General features: G+C 39.8%; 1 protein-coding gene across 1 annotated transcript in view; it reads right to left on the bottom strand.

Moving 5' to 3' along the window:
- LOC136971690 (uncharacterized) overlaps positions 1–15,153 on the bottom strand; it is a 44,653-nt gene extending 29,500 nt beyond the window's left edge. Inside the window, exons 1-3 of the mRNA XM_067266166.1 lie at positions 14,917–15,153; positions 6,194–6,241; positions 1,937–5,908 (exon numbers count right to left, since the gene is read on the bottom strand). Of these exons, the coding sequence (XP_067122267.1) occupies positions 1,937–5,908; positions 6,194–6,241; positions 14,917–14,925 (4,029 nt within the window). The 5' untranslated portion in view covers positions 14,926–15,153. The remainder of the gene's footprint in view (positions 1–1,936; positions 5,909–6,193; positions 6,242–14,916) is intronic.
- Between the last annotated feature and the right edge of the window lie 342 nt (positions 15,154–15,495).

Below are 15,495 nucleotides of genomic sequence, written 5' to 3'. Positions count from 1 at the left end.
GGTGCCGAGTGGTGACGGACGAGGCCCGACATATATCTGGGGTAAGTTGGACCGGGCCCACAAGGGGTGGCTGAGTACTGATGGACGAACCACCCCCGAAAAAATTTCTGGGGCTTTTAGACCCGTCCAGGGTGTCTACAGCTGTAGGCTGCCATCTTAACGCTCGGTCATCATATTAATTAGTTTTTAGTATTGTTTTTACAGTTTGTAAGACCTGGAACAAATCTTTCATTTTCCCACACTGTCAATATCTTTTTTAAATAAGTTTTTACACGGATTTTTTCTTAACGTATGTACAGTACTGTGTAAAACACAGAACTTGGTGTAATGGAATAAAATGTCAACTATTTATTTATTTAAAACGCGAGTAAACACAAAGGATATATCTGGGTAACAGGAGGCAATTTATACATTTATCAAATAGAAAAATTGCTTTAAAAAAAGAACAGTTAAATTTGGAGAGTCGAAAACAAGAAAGGATTTCAATGACAGCAGAAACCTTGCCAAATCTTGTCGAAGTGTAAAAAAAAAGATACAACAGAATTTGGAAAAAGATTATTTTAATAAAATATTTGAAATTTTGTATTTAAAAACTAATCAATTATTAAAATTTTAATGATAAATAAGGCTTAAGTTTTAAGAAAAATACAATTCTATTAAGTTATTATTATTATTTTTTCCTCTGTTAGACTGAAAATACCGAACGGCTGATGCCAAAAACTGCTCGATATTGACGTCAGGATGACGTTAAAGCGCGTCAGTTTTGACGAAATAATTCTCTAAAAAAAATCCCCGAAATATTCATTGGAGGATTAGCGATGACGTCATAAAATAGCGAAGGCGATATCATTGTGAAACGCGATAGAGCGCCACCTTATCACACATGTCGCGATTGTAGACATAAGCGACATCTCGCGACGAATAAAATTAACAAATAAAATCATTTTTTAGATTTAATTTCGAGTAAATGTGTAAAGTTTTGTTTGATTGGATATTATTTTGAGTATTCGTAAGTATTCGGATACCGTTTGAAGTTCTTAAAGTCTATCTATAGAAACAGGCAGAATACAGTATTTTCTTAGCCAGCAATTAATATTTATACGCTGTATTTGAAGAGGTTTTGTTTAGTTTGTTTCGAAATTTCCTTTAATTTATGGCCTACCAAAAAAAATAAATACTATTTTGCACATGTAAATTATACAGAGGGCCTGTCATTGCCCGAAGATACCATAATGGGCAAAAAGCTGTGTTGTGGTCAAGCGTTTAATATATACAGTACAAGAGAAACAGAACACTGGTAGTTAGTTAGTCGTGGGTTTAGGCCTGGCCAACGGACTGTTCACGTGGAACTTTCTGGGTTTTCTTCACGTTTGTAACACGTAAATAGGGCCCAGTTTCCTGTAGAAAGTCCTCCCGGGAGGCATCCCTGTCTGTAGATCGCCCACGTGTCGCTTTGCCGTATACAAACAACAATAATACACTAAATCTCATTGGTTGATTAGGTGAATGGTGGAAAATTTCGAGGTATTATCACTATTTACTTTTGTTCCTTAAAGTTCCTTCACTAATATTGCCAAATATGCACTAATGTTAAGCCAAATTATTGTAGATGCAACGGCTTTGAGATACTAACTTATTATAAGTGCAGCTGGAAGCCATTTTCTGTGACAATGCTCGTTTCCGCAGGTTCCCGTTTTAAACAGATTTTATTATATATACAATATAATTAGAGCTGAAATTGTTAGCCAAACTTAACCCCCCCCCGAAGACCTCAACACTCTCATCAAGACAGACAACGGAAAACATATGAACAATAGCTGCAACTATCCAATAAACAATCACTAGATTTGTCTGCTGTTATTTCGATAGCGTAAATAATCAATCATTTCGTTAATTAATTTGAATCTGGTTTAATTAAAACAAATTGCAGACTCACCTTTTGCTTTGGACTCTTCAGTATCTGCCCGTACATAGCTTGAGGTTTCCTTATTCTGACTGCCCCCGAATCGATCTCTTCCGTATAATGGTGAAGTTGAGGATTCATGGCCTTGCCCCCTCGAATTCTGACTGCGCTCGAATCTATTTCTTCCGTGTAGGATTCCAGTTGGGGCTTTTGAGGTTTGGATTCGTGGACCTTGACTGCCGATGCTTCTACTTCTTCCAAAGCGCTAGTACTGCTATCACTATCTTCTGCTGCCGTGTCCTTTTTGGCAGTTTTCGTCTTCTCGGACGATTTTTTGAAGCTGAACGGATCCTTTACACTTGGACTGGCTAACTGGCCCGTACCTGGACTAACTGGTGAAGGGCTACCAAGCATCTCGTCGATGTCTTGAAATTTCCCAATAAACAGAGTCAAATTATTCTTCGCTGCTTCCTTCTTCTCGTTATCCGATTCTTCGTCCGTGGTAGCTGGTATTACCGTTACCTTTTCTTGTTCGTATCTGTCTTCGAAGTCTTCAAAAGTTTCTGGTTCTTTACCGTCTCCACCTAGCAGTAGTGAATCTATATTTTTCAGATCTCCAATGAATTTATTCGCGCTGCCTCTTCTCTTAAAGTCCGAATCTTCACTATCTCCCAAATTTTTTGACGACCTCCTGGACGATGACACCGAAGAAGGTTTGCTTTCTTTTTCGTTTTCGGATGCGGAAGATTTCCTACCTTTTGTCTTTTCTTCTACAGGTCCGGGTTTTTTCTCTACGACCTTTTCTTCTTCCTCCTCCTCTTCCTCTTCTTCCTCCTCCTCTTCTTCCTCCTCTTCGCTGGAGCTTTTTGGTTTTGCACCAGCTTTGCAAGGAGTAGGAGTACGCAGTTCGTCGTTTTCCGAATTTTTGATGTGAATGACAGTAGGAGATTTCTGAACTGAAGAATCTTTTGGTAAGCTCAGATTAAACACTGCTACCGGTTCCTCTCCTTCGTCGTTAGTTGTAGTACCTTCTTCATTGGCCGTGGCTTCGTAATCCGTAATCTCTTCACCTTCGGTCTCATCTTCGGTTTGATTCATATACATTTTATATCTAGGAATGCAATCAAACGATTTTCTTCCACTGAATATCTCCGAAACGTAATCTGTCTCTTCTTCCTCACTCGAATCTCCTCCGCTAAATATTTCTGCCACGTAATCTTTGTCGTCATCGGTAGAGCAAGCTCTGACTAAAATTTCCGGATTTTTGTTGGTACCCTGTAAATTGTCGTCTTTCTGGCTAAGCTCGCTGCAAGTGGATTCCCTCCTATCTGATTCTTTCTCTTCCTCCGTAGAAGTTTGATATTGAGAACTTTCTTGAGATTCCGACCTTCTTCGCTGAAGAGTCTGCATCTGTTGAATCAAATCGGCCTGAGTGCTATTGGGTTTCCGCACGAAAGACTGATTTTTTCCAAAAATTTCACCTATAAAGTCTTTTTCACTGTCTTCGGATGATTTCCTCAAAGAAGATTGGGACGAAGTTTTATTCAAGTTTTCCATCTGCTCAATAAATTCACTCTGGCTGATTCCCGGCTTCCTGACGTACGAGCTACTCTTTCCAAAGATTTCATTAATGAAATCTCTATCGTTGCCCTCAGAGTTTTGGACGGAGGATTGAGAAGAGGTTTCGTCCGTAGAATCCTTTTCGGTATCTCCAGATAATTTTTGAGGCACACTAGAAGACGATTTTTTTGCTCCCTCTCTCTGTTGCAAGTAACTCGTCCCTGGTTTTCGTACAAACGATTGGCTTCTCGAAAATATCTCTCCTACGAAATCCTTTTCTTCGTCTTTCGAGGAAGATTCTGCTTGCGAAGTATTTTTATTCATCATTTCGTTAGCATCGTCAGTTTCGCTCTCTTCTGAGCTCGACAGGGAAGATTCTGACGAACTCTTTGTCACAGTTGTTTTTACTTCCTTCTCTTCGTTACCTTTTCGGACATAAGAAGGACTTTTGCTGAATATCTCCCCCACAAAATCCCCATCTTCTTCAACGGGCTTGGATTGGAAGCTCGATTGTGAAGCACTTCTTCCGAATATCTCAGAGCTAAAGTCTTTTTCGTTATCTGTGGACGTCTTCCTGGAATTTCTTTTGCTGTCTTCTTCGGTTTCGGTACTCTCATCCGATTCTTCTTCCGAACCCTCTTGTCCACTAGTTTCTGCATCTTTCAGGTTATTAACTATTACTTGGCGGCTGGAACCTTGTCGTTTGGGAAGGGGCAGATTAAACACCACATTAGTTTCCCCGGGGCTACTAGGTATGGAACTAATGGAACTAGAAGAATCTTTTCTCTGTGAAGTATCCACGTGAATTTTGTCTCTTGATGCATTTCGGGAAGATGAATAAAGCTCCATTGTAGGTTTTCTAGCTATGGGTATTTTGGAATCTCTTTTTTCCTCGTCCTTAGATCCTTTAGCCGACGGTCTAGGAGGAAGTTCTTCTAATAACTTTTCTTTCGATCCTCTTCCTCTTTGGCTTTTATCATCATCCAGAATATCTTCCCTAGAATTTCTTAATTTTCTTCTAGGTCGGCCTGCAATAGACGTTCTGCTTCTGTTCAAATCTTCAGATTCGTCACTAGATGAAGAATCTTGAGTAGATCTTCGAGAATCCATCAAATCCGCCGAAGAGTTTCTCGACGTTTCATCCAGTAAGTTATCTTTGCTGCCTTTATATCTCTTGTCGTTGGCAGAAAGTTTATTGTGAGAATTGCTCCTCGAAATATCCATTTTGCTTTTTGATTCGCTTCTTTTTACGGGACCGTCCACCATCTTGCTCCTGGAATTAGTCTTATGCAATGCTCCGTCGCACTTTGGTCTAGAAGGTGATCGTGGTAAACGACTGATCTCGTCTTGGCCATTTTCTACGGTGGCTTCGGTAGATAGAGAAGATGACGACTTTTTCTTGGCCTTTTCGTCCTTCTTCTTCAGATAATCTTCTAGTTCTTTCTCGTCCAAGTTCATGTTGAGTACGGACTTGCGAAAATCCTTGTTGACGCTCTTTTCCTTTTCTTGCGTGGGATTGGGAGAAGTGTCACGTGAGAATGCAGTCCCCGAATCGTTTTCGATTCCTAACTGACTTGGAGACTTGGAGTTTGGAGACGAAAGCACAGTCTCTTTATTGGAATCCGGTTGCACGTTCAACGTAGTCGGCCTGACAGCAGCAGTTTCTCTGTTCCTGTAACCTCTGGGATTGGTATATTTGTTGTAATATCTATCGAAGTAATTGGATGTTGGCCGAGAACCGGAATTTTGCCTTTCCAGCTTGAACGAAGCATCACTAGCCTCAACTTGAGTGCTGGCATCTATCTTACTTCCACTTCCGGGCAAAGGCCGTTGGATGAAAACAACTGCAGATATAGTAGTAGCATTGTTGGTATCGAAAGGACCAGGTGAGGTAGATCGACAAACTAGAAATCCTTCGTCTTCGCTTTCTTCCTCGGTCGAATCACTAGACTCGGATGAGAAATCAGCAGGTACCTTCTCATTAGTAGATTTTGCATTTGTCTCCGACTTGGATGCTGTCTCTTCTTCTTCCTCTTCCTTTTTATCTTCGTCAGCCAATTTTGGGCCATCCGAACTCTTAGGTCTGGAAAAGGATTCTCTCCTCTCACTAGCATCCTCTCGACTGCTAGAGCGAGAGTAAGAGTTGTAGTTGGGAGTAAAATTGGCTCTCGACGTGTGAATAGCAGCGGTACCATAACTCGGCCTTCTATCTTGACTTGCCTTGTTGAAGTCGGAAGTATACCCGGAACCTCGATAATCCGACGTGTAGCCCGTTTTTCCATAATCGGAAGTGTAACCTCCTCCTTTACCGTAATCCGAAGTGTAACCGGAACCACCATAACTTTTATCCTTAGACGTAGAATATCGATTCCAGGTGGGTACACTCGATCCGTAACTTTTTACCGACGGTGACAATCCTCCACTGTATTTTGTGTAACTTGGAGTCTGAAAGAAATTGAAGCCAATTAGTTAAAGTTACTTATTTTATCTGAGATTATAACGTGCAATCTACCCAAGCGAGATATTACTTGTTGGCACTTACAGCGAAAGAGTAGACACGAGCCAGCCACAGGTGGAAGGGTTTATGTAAGACGAAAGAGGGCACATTTCGCTGCATTTTTAAAACGTTAACACCCACGTGTTCCTTTCACGTGTTAAACCCTTCCAGCTTAGGCCGAATAACCGAGTAAATATCTCACTTAGGTATTGTACGATCGATATGTTACATACCGAGGATATATTGGTATTTCTCCCTCCATAAGAGTAAGCTCCCGGTCTCTGGAAGTAAAATTAAAATTATTATTCGGAAATCAAAATCAAAATAACTTTTCTATTGAAAATTCGATCGTTTAACGGTTTTTTTATTATTATTATTTTAAAAATCGAGATTACACGAGAACGAACAATTACTCAATCGCGCTCGCCCACACATTTCATTTATAAATAACTCGACTGCGTAATTTCAACGTACACTTTTTCAAATGTAAGTACGTAACTGATTGCAGTAAAATTGCTGTTTGTTTATTACTATTTTTAAAAAGTTTAAGCTGAAAATTACCGTTAATTCAAGGCGTTAAAACAATAGAAAATGACGAGCGTAATTCCAAAACGGTAGATTAAAAATGGCCTCTTCTGGAGTCTTTGTATTAATTTACACAAAGCTTAAATTTAGAAATATTAATTGAGGTACTGTACGTACGATTCATTTCTTTTTACACCTCACTCCTCAAACCTTACATGGCAACCTTTCATTAATAAATTAATGGGTTAATGTTACCTATGGTAGCGAACATGGCGGCTCGTCTCTGAAACAGTGCGGCGGCACGTTCTGAAGCAAACGAAACAGTAACGGGTACGCACGTTCTAACCTAACCTATTCTAATAATTTGGTTGGTAATAATTATGGTAATTTATTAGAATAGGTTAGGTTAGGTTAGAACGTACTGTTTCAGAGACGAGCCGCCATGTTCGCTACCATAGATAACATTAAACCGTTAATGTAACTTGTTATGTGATACAATACAAATGTCTGCTTTAATTGTTACAACAAAACACGAAAAGACAAAAATTATAAATTAATTAAGGAATTTTTGACTGCACGAATTACGAAAATCTCTCTGACAGTAGATCTTTTGTGTCGATTATTACATAATTAAATGAATAGTAGCATTATGTGTTTGATATGTGTGTAATCGATTGTTTTATTAGTCGTTAAAAATTTAATTAAAGGAAATTTTATTTCATACAGATACGATACGAAGAGGAAATATACGCGTGTACAAAACTTAAGGGCATTTGTACACGAATAAAGAGAACTGTTTAGGAAATCAGACAAAAATGGCGAGAACGATATTACTCGACGTCTAACACAAGTTAATACACAAATGTAATCGTGGGATTTTACAAATAAAAGCAGTGTTTGGTGAAAAAGTGAACACGGGTAGAGAATAGATGGAAAGTGCTTGCAGATACCCGAGCGGAGACGGTGGCGAGTTATGCTATTTGGCAAAAAAAGAACAATTGCCTGGAGCAAAAATGAACAATGTCAGGAGAATAAAAGGCAATTGCCTAGAGCAAAAGAAAACAATTGTCAGGGTAAAAAGACAATTGCCTGGCGCAAAAAAGAACAATTGTCAGGGTAAAAAGACAATTGCCTGGAGCAAAAAAGAACAATGTCAGGAGCATAAAAGGCAATTGCCTGGAGCAAAAAAGAACAATTGTCAGGGTAAAAAGACAATTGCCTGGAGCAAAAAAGAACAATTGTCAGGGTAAAAAGACAATTGCCTGGAGCAAAAAAGAACAATTGTCAGGGTAAAAAGACAATTGCCTGGCGCAAAAAAGAACAATGTCAGGAGCATAAAAGGCAATTGCCTGGAGCAAAAAAGAACAATGTCAGGAGCATAAAAGGCAATTGCCTGGAGCAAAAAAGAACAATTGTCAGGGTAAAAAGACAATTGCCTGGAGCAAAAAAGAACAATGTCAGGAGCATAAAAGGCAATTGCCTGGAGCAATTGTCCTTTTTTGCCCATAGCATAACGCACCACTATTTTGGAACAACTGCAAGAAAACTTCGGTACCAACAAGCGTGCGGTTGCACTAATTGCGAGCTAGAAGATCGTTAAGAATGCGTTAGATGCCGTAATGTCAAAGTGTGCCTTAAATTAAACGACAGATAATTTAACTGGCACGATTTCTTACGAATAGAAAATAAACAAATTGAAGTTAATTTAAACTCAGAAGAAAATCGTAGCCAAGATTTTACCTGTTAACAAACATAGGACGCGTAGGCTCATCTACATAAATAAGAGTGGTGTCGTTTAGAAAGTCGAATCGGTGTAAGGAATATAAAAATGGACCAGGCATTCTCTCCCCTTTCTGTCCTTGAAACACACCCAATTTTGAAGCTTCTATTCCCTGCGAATATCGTATTTTTTTACGAAATATTTCATGGCCAACCAAGGGTGGCGGGAGTGGAACAATTTCACGCTGTCTTCTCGATCGTCACGCGTGTTCGACATTCCCCCCATAGAAACAGACTCGACATCATTCATTTGCCGGCTATTTGTCGTGCCAACTAGATAAAGGGGCCGTTAGTCCCTAATGAATTTTGTCCACGACACCGATTAATTAAACTGCTACACTAGAAAATGATTGCACCCATCACACTGTAATTTTACAAGTTCGAGACTCGATTTTTCCAAATGACCCCCAAAATTTTCACATTTTAAAACTCAGGAGGCCTTGATACGTGGCAAAATTCAAAAAAAATTCGGGGTTTTTTCTGTATGCATGTATGAATGTTAATGTGTGTGGGGGTGCTATTTTGTTCGCCCTCTTTGAAGCTTAATAACTCCCTTGATTTTTGTCAAAATTTTCTGAAATTTGGCATGGTGGTTTGCATATTAGGGATCTTGATGCTGTTAAGTTTCGGTGATTAAAGGTCGAGGGGGTAGGGAGATATAGGGGGTAGTATCTCGAGTGGGATCTGACTTAATGAAGATTTTACTCGTTATTAGCATTTACGTGTTATAGTTATTTTAATAAAAATATCAGATAAATAACAGATGGGACCACACGCAATTTTAACTAGTTTGCCGGGAAAAATAGGCAACTCATTGCCGGATTTTTTGGACTATAAATTCCCACTGTCTGTCTGTCTGTCCTTCCTTAATCTCGAGAACTGAATTAGATAGGCAAACATTGTGACCCTTTATCAATAGCTTAGAGACAGTAAACCCAGATTAACTATACAAGACCTTTCGATTTGTGTTGAAAGTCACGTTATTTCAAAAGTTTTCCTCCGAAAGGAGATATACAGACGACTCTCTTGCTTACCGGAAAAGTATAATGTACAGGGGCGAGCCACTACTAATTTGTAGCGGCGAACATATATATTAAATTAAATTAATTAAAAATGCAACCACGGCATTGTGACCACGTCACAATACAATAATTGCTCGTTTAAAGCAGTAATTTCTTTGTAAAATCTCACATCAGCGATAATGATCAACCTCCAATGAAAGAATAACAGAGAAGTTAAAAAAACAACAATTGAATAGCAACAAGTAAATAGAAGTTAAAGAAATATTTTGCAAGTTTTCGGCAAAATATTTGTAGTTGTTTGAAAATACAACATTCTAAGTAAATATTAAAAAATAAAATCGATCGTTTCGAACTTTCGTAATGGCTGTAGTCCATTAAAAAAAAGTTGTCTCTTCTTTATCTGTTTTCATCCCTAATAATATTCCGATTTTCCTGAAATTTTCTAGAAACATTTCTCCCTAACACACACATCTCCCTACAAAATTTGAAAAATTTTCGACAAAAGGCACAGGAGTTATTAAACTTTAAAGGTGTGCTCCCCCACACACAAGCATACAGAAAAACCCCCTTGCATTTCTCCACGTTTGAAGGTCCTCTAGTCCAAAAAATTCTCGGGGAATTTTCCTTTGTTTTGTATAAAAGTAGGGAAAGTAAGAACACAAGAAGAATTTTCAAATCTTCTGTTAAATATTTAAACCAAAGCGAAGAGAGGACCAAGCGAAATATTTATATATAAATACTATAAATAATCAGACGAATAAAGTGATTCAGAAGCCAAATTCGACTATTTTCCATTGCTCAAGTTTATATCAGAGGTGGGTGAATCATGTGTTATGTACAGTACACTTGACTAAATTACATGAAGCGTGGATACAGAATATACGACATTTAGGAGGAAGAATCTTAGTCTACTGTCAATCCAGAAAGCTTAATTATATACGTCATTTTATATTTAGGTACATTTTATTTATATAAAATGATTCCGAATAGAAAACACTCGAATGATTATGCGCTAAAAATAGAAATAAATGAGTATAACCCTTGCTACTCGACTGAGGAAAAAAACAAATTGAGACTTTTGTGTTTACTTGGCATCGATTTAAGTTGCCAAATTTCTTACATGTGGTCACTAGAAGTTTCTTTGTTTAGAGCTTATACTGTGCTTTTATAACCCCCCCCTTCTTTTACGACTAAATTTTTTCGATTGTGGTCCTATAAAATGCCTTTTTTTCCCCTGTTATTTTTCACACAAAATCTATCGTAAATTACGACTCGATTTACGACGGTTTTCTGAGAATCGGTTAAGTCGGTGAAAAGCGACGTTCTACGCGTAGAATCCGGATTCTAGCGCGTAAAAGATTCCGAAAAGCGGGCTTTTAATGTGTAGAAGTGTCGTAAAAGCGTTTTTTAATGCGTAGAAGCGTCCTAAAAGCGGGGTTCTAACACGTAAAAGTGTCGTAAATACGGGATTCTAACACGCAAAAACGAGCATCTTACGCGTAGAGGGTTCTATGGCTTAAAAATTTCCCAAAAGCGGGATTCTAACGCATAGAAGTGTCGTTAAAGCGAGATTCTGCGTTAGAAGTGTCGTTAAAGCGAGATTCGGAAGGAACAATAGTAAAGTATTGTTCCTTCCGAGACGTTTTATTTGACGAGAAATGAAAAATAGGGAAGAATAAGAATAAAAAATTGAAGTGTAGATACACTTTACGACGTTCTTTTAATAAACAAATTGCGTACAAAATGGAATTTCGCAACATTTCTACGTAATCTGCGTGTAAAAGACACACAGACGCACCGTCTGGAATCCATAGACGTAGTGTCTACGACGTTTATGTTTAGAAGTAACAAGGATTATCTGATCAAAAAGTTTAAATTACCAACTTAAATAAATATTAAATCCGAAGAGTTTTAACGTAATATAAAAGGTAAATTTAAAAAATAACACGTAACAATTAAGTATTGTGACGTCGTCAGAATGCCGTGCTGCAATTTCTAATCATATGTCTCGACCGGAAATTCGTATATAGTTAATCATGGCTTCCGTTTCCTATCTGTTCTCGATTTTCAATTGTTTTTTTGGGGGGGCTACAAAATGAAAGATTGCAGCCCCCCAAATAAAGTTATGCCTTATAATTGGCATGGCTTTTTGTAATTCGTCTGATTTAATTCTTACTGACTCTGCTCATTGGCGAAGGTCATAGACCTAAAAGCATCATTTTCTAAATTAGAACCTATCAAATTGTTATCTCAGACTATAAAAATAGGTCACTTACTAGACAAATTGTTACGCTAAAATGATCCTACGATTTTAGAAACGAAGATGGGTAAATTCTGGAGAAAATCTCAAATTTATGCAGACATTCTGTAGCTAATTTACTCACAAAACAAAGCAAATTCATATACACAGAGAGATGCAAAAGTAGGTACCCGTTTCAGGCAGGTTTCCGTTTTAAACGGGGTCTTTTTAACGCAGAAAACCGCCGTGTTTCTACGAATTTTACTCGTTTAGGGAGGTTCCGCTTAAGACGGGTTTTACCGTATAAATTCTTAATTAAGGGGATGCCCGCTTCACTTAAAATTACGCGTATCAATTTTAATGAAGACGAATGCGTCCCGAAAAATGATCGTAACGTTAAATCTTTCGTAACGTTCATTACTTTCGTCGTCACTCGCGAAAGTCGACGTAACTAATCGTCTTTAACTCATTATTTATTTATTTACTCATCTGCTATATAATTGGGTTTCATGCAGGAAGTGACGTAAGTCGTCCGGCTATTAACAGAGCAGACTAAGCTTAGAAAGGGGGTGGCCCGTTTTCTAGGAGCGCTTCACAAAAACACGTGTTTCAGAAAGGGGTGCGCAGCTCGTGCAGGAATCGAAATTCGGTCCGGAGCTACTGGCCAAAGAGCGCAGCGGGTCGAACACTGTTTTAGTTCTGTCGGCCAACATCCGAGTCGACAATTTTAAAAATAGAAAGGGCGTCTGGAACGCGACCGCTCGGCCCAAATCTCTAGACTTTTGGATCTTGGCTACCATCCCCCGTCGAAAATTTACATTTTCCTCCTCCTCTTCCTCTATTTCTCATCCCTTTCCCTCCTAATATTCACCAATATCCCCTGTCAGAAATTACCACCCTCCTCCTCTCTTCCTCTATTCCTCATTCTCTCTTTCCCTCCTAAAATCCTCTTATTTTCCCATTAGAAATTAACATCTTCCTCCTCCTCTTTCTCTATTTCTCATCCCTTTCCCTCCCTAAAATTCACCAATATCCCCTGTCAGAAATTACCATCCTCATCCTCCTCCTCATCCTCTTCCTCCTCTTCCTCTATTTCTCATCCCTTTCCCTCCTAAAATCCCCTTATTTTCCCATCAGAAATTAACATCTTCCTCCTCCTCTTTCTCTATTTCTCATCCCTTTCCCTCCCTAAAATTCACCAATATCCCCTGTCAGAAATTACCATTCTCATCCTCCTCTTCATCCTCTTCCTCATCTTCCTCTATTTCTCATCCCTTTCCCTCCTAAAATCGCCTTATTTTCCCATCAGAAATTAACATTTTCCTTCTCCTCTTCCTCTACTTCTCATCCCTTTCTGTCATAAACCCCACCTAGGAGGGTCAAAGAATAATGGATAATTCTCAAAGAACACCCTTGGTGGATCTGTTCTTACCCCCATCGCTGTTTTGCCAGTGTGTTAAAGAGTGACAGAGGTAAGAGGAGCAGGTGAGGGTCGGATTTCTACGACCTCGGCCAAGCTGCCAATTTAGTACAAATGGGTCGACGACCCGCGATTCGCTTTTGTTGCTCCGTAAATAAATAAGAAAAAAATATATGGCGGCCATCCCTTCTAAAATGCAATTTGGCGATTTTTCTCTTTTAAGTTTTAGTTTTCGAAACCACCGGGAAAGAGCAGTCACCCCCGAATATCGGGCGTTCAGTGGCGCGTTATCCGTCAGCTGTCCCCACCAAACAGGGGGCCCAGATCAATCTTTTGTAAGAAAATCACCCCCCCCCCGAAGTCAACAGTGTGCACGGGGCTTTCTAAATTCAAATTTGCCTGGGCCCCACGAAAACCTCTGGAGTGTTGCAATCAGACTGTAGAGCATCCTCCACTCCCAATTTCTCGTTTATTCGGGACTAATCCTCCTCCCAACACGTGATCTGAGGGAGCGATCTAAATTCTTTAAAGAGAGGAATGAGGTCGGAGCGCGTGGCAGATTGTCGATTGTTCGGTCGCTGACCTAATTCCGAATTCATCCACTTTTTCTTCGCTTAGCACGGGAATTCCTGCAACGTCGTCTTCCTCTACGTAACAATGCAAACTAGGAGATACAGAGGGGACGTGCATCAATAATAATGTGAAAGGTTGCAACTTTCTCGCCACGGCTGCAGCAAACGCACAGAACGTCGGCGGCTTGTCGTTTATTTTGAGATAGGGGAGATGTCGAAGAGGACTACGTCACCGTTGCCTTTGCCAAATTTTCGAGCGACCTTGAAATCTCGAAAAGACGCGCGGGGGACGAAGCCGGTGTTTTCACCAATCATTTAATAGAAGTGACTAAGTGTCGGGTGTAGATCTAACCCAAAGGTCATCGAGGATTACAGGTAACATGTCTTTTCTTCCGATTTCGGAGGGAATGTCGCTTCTCCTGTCGACTCCCGAGTGCACAGGAGAAGACACATTACACACAAATTGCCAAAGTGTGATTTTTTTACGCCAAACACCGTCCAAATTTCAGAATTTGGTACGGCTTCACCACTCGAGACTTATGTGACGTTTGTAACACTTTTCTAGGTTAACAATGTCAATATGGCTTACGCTAGTAAAAAATTAAAACCCTCCCTAAACTTTCTTTCTATCGTTAAAATGTATGACATTAGAAGTCTTATAAATGGTTTTTTATAACCTCAAACAATTAGATTTCCCGTGTTTACAATGGCATTTAGTGTTTCTTCCAACACTCGAGAAGGCTCATAAAAGTAAATATTTTACTTCATATAGGTGTTTACAGCTGGAGTACTTTCAAAAATAAACAAATATTTAATTTTGTAATACGCTACTCTTCTAATTTTTACATTATAAACAATACAGTAAACTTGGTGATGAAATTCGCAGAGAATCTTCTGTACCGTCATCCGAATTCATCTTGTTCGCGACAACGCGCGAAGTCTTGGCGTCACCGCCCGAAAAGTAATTTTTTTTCTTCCCAGAAACGTATTTCTGAGAAAATTGTACATAAAATAACAGTTACCGAGACAATTTAAAACGACAAGAATTAAATTTAACCAAAGAGAAGCGATAGAAATCGAAACTTTGATTGGCAAGATGGCTATCAAATGACGGTGCGGAACAATTACGGATTTCGATTGACCATAGCGTTTATCGCAATCGTCCGAAGGAAATTCGGCGAATTTTCGCCAGTAGCCGCTATTATCTTCGGTGGGGGCAATTCGACCGGAAAAGCGGCAGTTTCCGGTCACTTCCGGTTACGGAAGGTCAAAAATTGACCCCGCTCGGTTATACTTGCCGGGAAGTTTCTCTCGGCAATTTCGTGTAGGTAAAATGGATACTCGGGTGGGAAGTAAAGCGGCCTTTGATGTTAAATAGACAGAAACGAAGGCTACTTACGTAGGGCATGGCAGTGGCGAGAAAAGAGGGCGATGTCTATCGGGATTTTTGTTGTGTCGTAAGCGCGACGATCGTCTCGACTTCGTTCGTAGAAAAATGGAGTTTCCACATCAAACGGACAGTTTTGGAGGAAGTAATTGGCAGAAGACCCAGCCGATACCGCTACCGTTCCGATTATTTTGGTGAGAAAGAAGCGATTTTGTTCGGCCCAACGACAGAGCTGCGACGTACAGTACTCGCGCACACCTCTACCACTTGGCAGCCATTGTGGCACGGGGGAGGAACCGGGGCTGACGATAATTTTAGAATCCGACTTATCGTGTTGGAAACGTTCCCGCCATCCACGCGCCTTCTGCAGCACCGTTTAATTAGGCCTTTCTTCCCTCCCGCGCCGTTTCCCGCCAAAAAAAAAAAAAAAAAAAAAAAACAAATCCACGCTGCGGGATTGCCCCATCCCTCAGTTTGTTCCCTCTCTCTCTGTTATCCGTCGGCTTCCTCGTTCTCGTTCCGGATAACCGGAAGTAGGAAGCGCGGGTGTCCTTACCCCTTTAAGCCACGCTAAAATCCTTCTGCACCCGT

Source organism: Centruroides vittatus, unplaced genomic scaffold (assembly GCF_030686945.1).
Source record: "Centruroides vittatus isolate TY-2023 unplaced genomic scaffold, ASM3068694v2 contig_2682, whole genome shotgun sequence".
Classification (NCBI taxonomy): Eukaryota; Metazoa; Arthropoda; class Arachnida; order Scorpiones; family Buthidae; genus Centruroides; species Centruroides vittatus.
The sequence above is the reverse complement of the archived record's forward strand: the minus strand, read 5'-3'. Positions and strand labels throughout refer to the sequence as shown.